This window comes from Diadema setosum, chromosome 17 (genome assembly GCF_964275005.1).
Source record: "Diadema setosum chromosome 17, eeDiaSeto1, whole genome shotgun sequence".
Classification (NCBI taxonomy): domain Eukaryota; kingdom Metazoa; phylum Echinodermata; class Echinoidea; order Diadematoida; family Diadematidae; genus Diadema; species Diadema setosum.
This window is the reverse complement of record NC_092701.1, coordinates 20,452,070-20,464,590: the sequence shown is the minus strand read 5'-3', so window position 1 is coordinate 20,464,590 and position 12,521 is coordinate 20,452,070. Positions and strand designations below refer to the sequence as shown.

General features: G+C 36.2%; 1 protein-coding gene across 1 annotated transcript in view; it reads right to left on the bottom strand.

Moving 5' to 3' along the window:
- Positions 1-2,665: 2,665 nt before the first annotated feature.
- The window catches only part of LOC140240514 (uncharacterized), a 56,395-nt gene continuing 46,539 nt past the window's right edge, over positions 2,666-12,521 (bottom strand). The window contains exons 3-7 of the mRNA XM_072320280.1: positions 7,492-7,776; positions 5,916-5,957; positions 4,952-5,260; positions 4,036-4,077; positions 2,666-2,715 (exon numbers count right to left, since the gene is read on the bottom strand). Coding sequence (XP_072176381.1) covers positions 2,666-2,715; positions 4,036-4,077; positions 4,952-5,260; positions 5,916-5,957; positions 7,492-7,776 — 728 coding nt within the window. The remainder of the gene's footprint in view (positions 2,716-4,035; positions 4,078-4,951; positions 5,261-5,915; positions 5,958-7,491; positions 7,777-12,521) is intronic.

The window sequence follows — 12,521 nt, the reverse complement described above, 5'->3', positions numbered from 1 at the left end:
AATGGGTACAAATCTTGCGTCGCGAACTACTTCCTCAGTTTTCAACCGATTCCCATAAAACTTGGCACAGATGTGTGCCTTGGGTTGTAGATGTGCAAGACGTATTTTTTGACAGTACCCAAAAGTACGTTGCCATGGTAACGGCATATTATGGGCAAAAATGGGTACAAATCTTGCGTCGCGAACTCCTCCCACAGTTTTTGATCAATTTTTATGAAATTAGGTACAAATGTTCATCTGAATATGTTAATGTGCAAGACACATATTTCCGCAGTGGCAAAAAGTGCGTTGCCATGGTAACGGCATGTTATTGGTAAAATATAGGGCAAAATGCTTCATGGCAAAACTGCTTCATCAGTGTTCTTCCAATTCTCATGGAATTCATATTGAATGTTTGTCTTAGGATATAGGTCAGCATGACACATTTCTTGACAGTGACAAAAAGTATGTTGCCATGGTAACAGCTCACATATTATGAGCCAAAATGATGGAAAATTTTGTGTTGCAAACTACTTTCTCAGTTTTTGCCCAATTTCCATGAAACTTGGTACAGATGTGTGCCTTTGGTTGTAGATGTGCAAGACGCATTTTTCGACAGTACCCGAAAGTACGTTGCCATGGTAACGGCATATTAATGGCAGAAGATCAAGGAAAGACCTTGCGGATTTAACTACTTCCTCAGTTTTTTGACCAAAGCTTATCAAATGTTGTTTTGACCAAAGCTTATGAAATGTTGTTTGGCGGGGGTATAACCAGTCGCTGTAGCGACATTTCTAGTTACAAAATGAAATTCAGAAAAAAAGTTCGTATGCATCCTCGCAGGTCATAATAAAAAGCCCTGTACCATAACTCTGTAGGAATAGTACAAAATTTCACGGGCTCTCTGTCTATTCTGTCATGCCATTACGACAGATTACATTATATAAGATTTGGGTCGTTTTGCAAACCAACACACATGCCACTAGCACACACACACACAAATGCCATTAGAACAAAACAAAATGATGCAAAATGCTAAGTTGCATTGTTGTGATATAGACTTGCATAACCTGGCATTCATTATTTCCCATCTTCAGTCACCCATATTTGTATTCAATTATACTGTGCTTTTCTTGTGATGTTACTGTGTCAACTATCTACAACAGAAGAATTTTGTGCAGTCAAACAATTTGAAGAGAACCTAGTAGATTCTCTATAGGCATAGTCCTTTATTGCAGAAACCTTTCTGATAACTTGCTAATTATCTATTCAAATATTGATTGTAATGTGCTAGATTGAATAAATGATGAATTGAGCTTTCATCACTTTAATATCAAGTAGTCCTTTCTACTAAAGTAGTCCCTACTTGAAGCAGTTTGGTCTTGTCCTTTTTTTAATCTCTTTTTTCTTGTCTGTCATGAAATCATAAATTTTAGCTTACCCTGACTGTGCGAGATTTGAGTTGTTTGAACCACTGGACCAATAGTTGAACCTAAAATAATACAAATGGTTGTTATTGATGAAAGTACCGTATGCAAAACAGATAAAAAGAAAAGAACGCAAGCACGTCCAAGCTTGAAAGACTTGGTCACTCTCAAAAGCAAAAAGATGTGATGAAATATAGCGTAATAAAATCACAATTCATAACTTCAATCATTACCAAATTTTGACATCAAAAATTTTCTGGTTTCTGTCCTCAAAATACTTGTGCATTGTTATTTTTTATTTTTTGTATTTTTGGACTGGTTAAGCTGCATTTTTGAGGGGGATGCTCATATGAAGTTTCTTCTAAAGGTCTTTTTTTTTTTCATTACAGGGAATTTATGGCGGCCATTCGACAGAAAGAAAAGAACAATGGAACTTGTCAAAATGGTATAACATAAGAATGATTCCAGACTAGACAGTCTACACTGATATCTGATATACACTGATAATACTGATATCTCTTTATAGTTTAGGCTTTATTGCATTTTTTTAATGGTAGGATGTTTTATGATACAACAGACCTACACATATGCATCAAAAGTGATATCTTGAACATTTTTAAACTCACTGCTCCCAAAGGTAAACTGGACCTTTGAAGTTCTGGAGTACGGGAGGGCGGGGAGAAGTGGGACATTATTTCAAGTTCGCCGATTTTCTTCTTAATTATCTTTTTATAGAAGCGATAATTACATTTCCTTTCGGGCTTGAAGGTTCATATGGTAGGTTACATAAAGAGCTGTAAGCTGGGGGTGGCACTGTTCTCAATTTTCTGCAGTTAATGAAAAGAAAAAAAAACCTTATTTTTGGGGAGAAGTTGACCCACCCGTGGGTAAAGTGCGACGCAAGGGAGAAATGGGACTGTAGGGGTAAAGTGTGACATCGTAGTTGGTCTATAGAAATGTCAAAGTTGGAAGGCGTATTGAAACATTGGTAATGAAAACAGTCCAACATGCTTTAAAAATATTTCAACAAAACAATTTGAATAACACTTAAAGTAAATTCTTTGTGGTAAATACAATACTTTATAAAATTACCTTTATGACAACTTACTGATTATTAAAATGTCACGTGGAATGTTATGTGCCAGAATGAGTAGATAATAATGGCTTGATATATTACGTATATATATATAGTCGTGTGCAGGACTTGAACAAGAAAACTTTTGGATATCCAATGCTTGTCAGTCATGAAATCTTGAATATTACTTACCCTGACTGTGCGAGCTTTGGGTAGTTGGGACCATAGTTGAACCTAAACAAGAATCATATAACAATATAAATGTTTGCTATTGGTGCAGAATGCCAACCGATTTAGAACTCAAACGTGATCAAGCTTTCAAGACTTTGTCACTCTCAAAACACGCCGCTGTGTTCAAATAGTGTCAAAACTTAACTTAAACCTATTACAAAATTCAGATAGCGACAATTCTTTTTATCTTCTTTGTATTTGTTCCCTGGGACGGATATTCTTATGCCTTTTTTATATATAGGCCCCTACTAGTTTTTTTTTTCTTCAAGAAATGTTATTTATTACATTTGTTATACGCAGAAGCTATTATGGGGGTTATAAAACAGAAAGGAAATAACAACAATGCTTTCTCAAAATATTGAATCACAGGTACATCAATATTCGCAGTATGTTTCCTTGCCCACATTTCGTCTTTAAACGGAATTCAGATGGGTTGAGATATCAAACTGCGTGCCTGCGGGTGATGATATTGTTCGGAAATCCGTTACAGCTTTAATAATTGTCATGTTTTCAATTTCATATCCGTTGGCAGCTGATGTATTCAAAACTCACCTTCTTGGCACTGGAGTGTCAAGTCAGCCCTAAAACCAAAGTATCTTATGGACCCATCACTGTGGAAGTACACAAAGGCTGACGTCGAATTCACCAGAACGTCAAACGGCGTCTCACGGTCTCCCGTGATTCTCGTTTCCTCTGCTGTTGCATCCGCCTGAGTCGAACCTGGTCCTACTTTCACATAATCAAAGGAATTTTCCGTTCGGAAATTGAGAAATTCCACGTTGAGTGAGCATCTAGCAGGAGAATTGATTGACCACAGGACATCTGAGAAATCATCGTAGTCATCTGGGAAATTTGGTGAGGCGATGCGGTAGGTCATCCCAGGAACAAGCCTGACGTTTCCACCTGAAAAGATGAAAAGCAGTATTAAAACGTCTCAACGAATTGACAATGCAAGATGAATGCAACTTAACTGTAAATTAATATTAACATTCAAAAAAAAAAAAAAAATCCTGAGACGTCTGAAGCACTGAATCCAAAGAAAATTGGACTAGAATGCAAAGTGGGGCTAATAGAAGTGTTCCTATGCAACACCACAACAGACAGGTCGTATATCAAGAGAAATATGATTGGCTACAATAACAAAGCATCAAACAGATTATAGATTAAACAGAGAATATTACATTTTATTGGAAAGTATGATTGGATTGCAACTTATAATTTTCATCAATAAAGCATTCAACCTCTTGAGAACTGTTTGAACATTGGAAGCAGAAAAATGAATAATTAATTTCATTATAACTTGTATAATTATAAAGGATTTACCGTCTGTGTCCAGGACAAATAGTTGCTCGGTTGTGCCTGCACCTGCAGATTTAATAGCAAAAATAACCACACTATTATTTATGACTTTCATACTAAATAAGAACAACAACAAATGTTTCGATTTCGAAGATTTGGATCGAAGTTAAGGAAGTTGAATTTCGATAGCAAAGGTTTTCTACGGTTAAGAAAATATCATTCATCATTTGATGTTCCTATTAACAAAATTATATACAACGTAAGAGACGAAAAACTTAATTTCTGTGGAGTATCGCTGTCATGTTAAAAAGGGTAGTACATACATATATATTATATAATATATATATATATATATATATATATATATATATATATATTGTGCAAATAACTAAAAAAAAAAAATATAGTTCCCATAGTAATTGCCACCACAGAGTCAGTATATCTAAACTTAGGAATGGCCTGTAACACTTCAATATGTAGGACTATTCTGATCTTGCCGCTATATGTATGTAAAGAAAATGCCAAGCTTTGCATCGGTGTAAATTCTATGACAACTCTATAATTGCTTTTCTCTAAAATTGCTTTTCTCTAAAATGCCCAGTAAATATATTACTTTTGCCCACAAAACAGTGACATAAACTTAGAATTTGCTCGCAAATCCAATATGAAACACTTCTTGCTAGTCAATCGCCACATAAAATGCAAACTATTGACAAGAGGAACGGAATCGCGAGAAACGCTTTCATTTTACTGTGGCATTTGGCGATTTATTGATCGGTTTAGGCGGGTCTCTGAGTTTGAGCGGAATATGCGAAGTTGGAAAGCCGTCGACTGAGTCGGACTTTGTAAATCTTATGCTTGATGAATGCAGACAGGGAAAATAAACAGAAAAAAAAGGAAAATAAAACTCATCATGTTAACGACATAATCAAGTGCTCACCCTGCATACAATCTGCTTGCACTGTTATATTGAATCCAGTGCTAGTGGATCTGTCATTAGAAACGAATCGAATCAACGTGCGTTCAGAGTTAACGTCGAGGTCAAAGGGCTTGACTGGTCCAAAATAGGAATGGTCGTCGCCGATGTGAAGCCAGTCTCTAAATGCAGTGTCGAAAGTTACAAAGTGGACGTGTAGCTGACATCCCGATGGAACTGTGACACTCCACGACACGTTAGTGTTGTCGCGATAGTCTCGCGGGAAGTTCGGAGAGGTGATGGCGGCAACTGCACCATCTGATTCCAAGTTCACTGTTCCAAAGAAAGGATTGAAGCCCAGGATGTTCACTGTTTGTTAATTTTCTGATGCAGGGTCATATATATTTCATTCATGTGATAGAATTTAGAGAAGAAGTTTGTCCAGTTCATAATTGAAAACCCTTCAGCATAATTCCGTTAGACGAGAAAAATGTCAAATTTTGACCCACTATATTATACTGTCATGCTAAATGAGAAATTTAACACTGTCCATTTGTACACACGTGAGCAGAACAAAATGTTTCAAATATTCAGTTGCATCGGAGTGGAATACCGGAATAAAATATGAATCGCTGTCCATCCATTCATCCATCTGTAGGCTTATTGTCTATTTATTTGCTCATGGTTGTCAGTTATACTTTTGTTTTGATTCTTTAGTCTCAAGTAGAATGTACATCTCTAATAAAAACATTTTTGGTGCAATCAACCAATTTTATTGACACTTAGTCCATTCTCTATTAAATACAATGCTTCATTACAATTATCCATATAGAGCTTAGTGATTATCAAAATATGGACTGTCGTGTTCCAGAATGAATAGATAATGATGAATTGAGCTTTTATGTGGTCGTTTGCAGTACTTGAACATGTTGAACAAGTGAGTTTTTGGATTTTTTTGGTCAGTCGTGAAATCACAAATTTTACTTACCCTGACTGTGCGAGCTCTGAGTAGTTGCAGCGATAGTAGATCCTAAACCAGAATAATGTAACAATGCAAATATTTGCTAGTGATGAACCAATATAATTCAAAACTATTGTATGATCTTCCTTGAAAGACATAGTCATTCTCACAACACGTTGGTATGCTGAAATACAGTGTGGTGAAATATCAAATCTTATCGCCATCTTATCACAAAAAAGGAAATCAGACATCGGCAATTTCATATTTTCCCCCAGTATTTGATATCTTTATTCAAATTAATGAAATCCTTCAGTTGAGATGTTTTTATTGGAACCGATTGTCAATTTGCCCTACATCACATCAACATAAATATAACACTACCCGCTGCATAATGTAAGGATTAGAAAGACAACTTGATGTCGAGCGGAAGCTGGGCGGTCTAGTGAAGATGACGCCTGTCCGGAGATCAGGAAGTCGTAGGTTTGAATCCTTATGATATTATTATAATGTTTATAGAATGTACGCCCATGATTTCTTTCATCATGGCAACAACTACTACTAAAACAAATAAACAAACGAACAAATTTTGCATTTTCAGATATGAAATTAACAACTTTGGACAAGAAAAGTACCTGTATTGTTCATTTTCGTCAAAAACTTGTTTTGCCCCCCCCCCAAAAAAAAGTATAGGGGAAGGGAGGGGGGGACAAGTGCCCCCTGTGTCCCCCCCCCCCCCCCCCCGCTTCCGGCGCTCGTAGACCATGAAAATATATTGCACCATTTGAGACATGGGAAAAATAACATTTTAACATTGTTTCTTCACCTATGACTTTGACCTTTGACCTCTTGACCCGAATATCTCCCTGGAGAATTTTATTTCATAGTAGGGCCTACATATACTAAGTTTCACAAAAATTAATGAATGCATGCACTGCATTGATATGGGGGAAACTGAAATTTGTATTATTTGACATTGACTCTTTGATCTTTGACCTTCAGCATGTGCATCCAAAAATTCGATAGGCACAACTTCACTCACTCAAGTATACACATGCCAAGTTTCATCTGGATATCTCAAAATATTCTTAAGTTACGCTGTCCACAAAATTGATTGCGGATTGAAGGACCGAAGGACGGACAGCCCAAAAACATAATGCCTCCGTTGACACTTCATGGAGGAGGCGTAAAACGTTTCGCAATTTCTGAGTTTCGGTAATCTGAAAACGAAGTAATGTGCGTACAAACAAACCTTCAGAATTAAAGAACCATATCTGTGTGTGTGTGTGTCTTCTTTTATTTAAGAAGCCTTCATATTAACAAACATTTGATCATATTTTGATTAACAAACCTTAAAATAAAGAGCCTTATTTTGCTTTCGGATTAACGAATCTTCGGAATGATAAACTTTGTTTAGTTTATGATATAATTACAGTAAGCTTCAGAGTAAAAAGAATCATTTCATCTGCAGATTATGATCCCTTCGGATCACAAATGAACCAACGCGATAATAAAACTTCGAAATAGTAAACTGTAATCACAAGCAGCGTGTGTTAAGTACTTGTAAGTGACTTCCTGCTTTGGCCTCATCAATCTCTAGACTCACCTGTTGGAGGCACCACGGTGGTACTGGCGGTCCTTGACACTATCTTCCTCCCAAGGGGCGTTACATCGATCACATACTCCGTGTCACCAATGAGATCACTGACTAGAAGGCTATGTTCGCCCGGCAATTCGACACTGTAGCTAATCAGTTGTCCCGTGGCAACATCCCAGATGAGGATGGCGTACGCCGTGACGAGGTTTGCGCCCTCAGCGGGGGGTTCCCATGAAACAATTACAGATGATGCTGAGAGGGGAACAGCTTCGAGATTGCGCACTTCGATCTGTCCTGTTAATGAGGAAATAAAAACATACAAAACATAATTATAACCGTCAACTTGTCGTGATCTCCACACTAACGTCCGCTGTCAGTCTTTTCTCTACACAAGTGCTACAGGAGGACTTCGGAGATTCCAGATAATGGGTGCACAATTGTATTAATATTTCATTGCCTCACTTGAAATATATTAAAAAAAAAATACAAGAGACACCTCGATCTGGAGCTGTCTAAAGAATATTTCCCAAAAAGTTTCTGTGAAACTTGGACATTTCGATTATTTTGACCACTGATTGGTTACGCGGGACCCCGACAAGACCTCTCATCACCTGGAACAATTAAAATCGCACCTCAAAGACAGAAATTACAACCCCAAAATGGTAAACCAACAAATTTCGCGAGCATATGATCACAATTGCACTAGGGGAAATCTTCTCTCATACAAGGAACGAACCACAACAAACAACATACACTTCCCTATCACATACACACCCGCCACAGTCAACGTCTTGCGCATCATCCACATACATTTTTCCATTATTAGCGAGTGCGATACCCTACGAGGTATCTTTCCAAGGCCACCCATCACATCCTACCGACGTAGTAGAAGGCTACGGGACATGCTTGTGAATGACAAATTACCCAAACAACACACTCCAGCCACAGACCATAAAGAACATACTCAAACTCAAACAATATCCATGCTTGTAGACGCAATATTCATGAAGACGCCCTATACAGAGCTCTGAATCATCAACGAACACCAACTCACACATTTCTCTGAACCCACCCCACCCAACCTCACCATGAGATCCACAGTACGCCTACAGACATCGGCTCTTCAACGCCTGGTTTCTACCAATGCAAGTAAAAAAAAAAAATGCATCCTGCACCAGCTACACATCCAAGACACACACGCATTCACAAGCTCATCAACAAAGAAAACCTATTTCATCACAGACCATATTATAAACTGCAAATTATCTTGGGTAGTACACCTCATCACATGCTCTGGCCTGCAGTACGTTGGTAAAACCCAGACGTCTCTGCACACCCGCCTAAACAATACAAGCTCTGAGATTATCAACCACAGCACTTCCAGCCGCAAAATCCTTCCCTACACCTTGCACTTTAACCTACAAAATCATTCAGTTCAGGATGTACAAATCACAGGCATCGAACTCATCAAAAAGAAGGAAAGCCATATCATACTCAATCTAGAATCGTACTGGATATCCCAATTTCACACCTTTACGCCCACAGGGAATTAATGCCGATCCTTAATTTTCCATTCACCCTTTCTCATTTCACAGGACTCGTTTTAATCTAGCACCCAGAACCTATGAAAAGTGTTAATGATTATTGAGTATTCACTTATGTTTACAGTATCAATAATGAAGGGGTTGAATAAAATGATAGGAATAATATTCATGTTTCTAGGATCGGATGGATTATGATATATTTATGTGCGGATATCTGCTTCTGTATTAGAAGCACATTATCCACATGTGTGTTTTCAGTAATACGTTTGTATATAAACTTGAAAGCGCGTGGATAATTACGGTATGTATGCAAGTGCACTATTTGGAGTGATTATGCACCAGGTCTTGTATGTATGTCCACGCTTTTATAATTTGTGTGTATTTTACTGCACGCACACATTCAGTGCATGATCTTGGGCAAAATGTAAGAGAGAAGTCGAGTATAATGATTAATCTAATTCAATTTCTTAGCGCCATCAACGTCCCGAATACTCCAAGCCACATCACCCCCACACTTCACTACCCACAGGGTTTGCGAACCCCTCACACTTACCCATCTGACACCACACCACACACAGGTGTCATATCTGGCAATATACACGTATACTTTATTTGTCAGCATTTTCTAGCCATTTCGAGTATTAGGAACATCTTCAATATGAAATGCTCTTTGGGAGTTTTTACTCTTGTGTGATTAACCTTTTTTTCAATTCAATTCAATTCATTTATTTTTCATTCTTCTTTTTCCAACAAAACATAACGCATAATATATTTGGAATTACATCATAAACATAAACATTCGACTTTGTAAAAGATAAATGCTACAAATAAACAAAGGAATGCATACTAGCAAAAAAGTACAAAGTTATGCTTCAGTTGAGAAAAAAAAAATAGAACTGAGAGGTCCACTAAAAAGCAAGCTTGTATGTTGTGAACCACTCAAAAAATGAACAAACTTATGAATTACTTATTTACAAATACTTATCACGGGTATAATTTACGACAGAACGATACAAGACAGGAAAAAAAAAACATGACACGACTTGACAAAAAAGACGGAAAGAATGGGGAGAGAGAAAGGAAAAGAGAATAAGAGAATGCCTAAACGCTGAACTAGGGAAATGGAACAGGGGGTGATTGAGAATGTGCGTCAGAGGGATGGTATTGCACGCAGCTGTGCAGGGATTTAATGGCTATTGCATAATAATCCTTGTAATCCATTACGTAATAATGAAGTCAGTAATCGAAAGATTGGTGGATGAATGATGAACCCTGAGGTTGATGAGATCTAATAACGAAATATATCAAAGAGGATTTAACAGAAATGCTTGCGTTTAAAAGAATGCAAAGAAGGGGAATTTTTTATCTCACAGCTTAATGAATTCCAAAATCTAGGACCGGTGTATATAAATGTACTCTGAGCTAATAAAGTTCTCAAGAGGGGCAAATGAAACTCATTAGATTGTCTAGTGGGATGATTATGAAAACACTGATTCCGTGGAAACATTGAATTGAAAATACTGGGAAGTGCAATAAATGCACTTCCCAGTATTTTCAATTCAATGTTTCCACGGAATCAAGTGTTTTCATAATCACCCCACTAGACAATGTAATGAGTTTCATTGTATCAGCTTGGTCAGTTTATGTTTAATTATAATGCAAATTTTGCATTGTAATCAAACATAAACTGACGAAGCTGAAAAAAATACAAATCTTTTATTCTCAAAATCTTATATTCAGTAAACAATGGTTCTGAATGGGAACGTGGCGGTACGCCGCATATGATACGAAGTACCTTTTTTTTTTTGCAGTAATAATAATTTATCTAATAAAGTTTGATGGGCACTACTCCATGCTAGGAGTCCGTAATTAAGATACGGTAAAATCAGAGAAAAATACAAGGTCAACAAAGAGGACAATGGAATATGACACTTGAGTCTATTTATGATACCAATATTACGTGAAATGATTGTACTAAAGTTAATAATGTGCGGTCTCCATGAAAATTTATCATCCACTGTGATACCAAGGAATTTTATATGAGATACACGTTCTAACAGAGTGTCATCAAAACTGATATTTGTGCGCAAAGCTTCTACAGATTTGCTAAAAAGCATATACTTAGTTTTCTGGAGATTAAGTGATAATTCATTAGCTCTTATCCACTGAGTAACTTTTTTCAATTCAGAATTAACAATGCTTACGAGAGTATCTGGATTTCGGTGAGAAAAGAAAACACTGGAATCATCAGCAAAAAGTATAAATGAGAGTATATCAGATGATACAAAAGTCATTGATATAAAATAATAAAAAGTAAAGGTCCTAATAAGCTACCCTGTGGGACGCCACGTTTAATAAATTCTAGATGTGAGTCATTCTCGTTTAGAGATACATATTGTTTTCGATTTTGTAGGTAACTCCTGAACCACTCCAAGGCCTTCCCCCGTATTCCATAATGTGACAATTTATATGATAAAATGTCATGATTTATCGTATCGAAGGCCTTGGAGAAGTCCAGGAAGATACCAATAAGATGAGAATGATTATCAATAGCATGCGCGGCGTGGTCAATAAACTTCAAAAGGGCATGAATGGTACTGTGTTTCTGACCAAACCCAAATTGAGAATGTGTAAAAACATTATGAAAATTAAGAAAATTAATTGTTCTTACAAATACCAATTTTTCCAACATTTCAGATAAGGATGAAAGCAAAGAAATGGGTCTATAATATTACTTACATCAAATTCGTCTCCTTTTTTTAAATAAAGGAAAAACCTTAGCTTTCTTCATAATTTCAGGAAAAACATCACTTAGTATAGATTTATTGAAAATATGTGAAAGTGGGTCAGCAAATGATGATATGATTACTTATATCATCATAACCGGCACTTCGTTTATTATTCATTGCAGTAACAATATCTATTATTTCATATTTTGTAGTTGGAACAAAAAAAAAAATAGAACTAGAATTAGGTTGACCTAAGAATGTAGAAAAATGCGTATTTGACTGTGGTCCTTCTTCTGTCAGATTTTCCCCAATCATTGAAAAATAAGAGTTAAATATATTAACTATATCATTAGGATCTTCAACAATTTTATTATCATATTTTAACTTTGTAATATCTAATTTCTTTTTTGATATATTCATAGCCTGCTTCAATATCTTTCATGTATTCTTTATATTATGTTTATATTTCTCTAACTCAATCATATAATATTTCCTCTTTTCCAACCGTATAATCTTCGTTAAAATATTTTTATACGAAGTGTATTTATTTTTTGACTTCTCAGTTTTGTTCATTTTGAATTTATAATATAACCTATTTTTCCTATTTATTGAACGAAGAACAGATTTTGAAATCCATGGAAGTTTAAGAGACGTTTTATAATTAAGTAACTTATCTTTTATTTTAGGAATATAATCATCTAAATATTTATTCATAATCTCTGAAAATTTTCAAATGATGCAGTTACGTCATCATTATCATAAACAC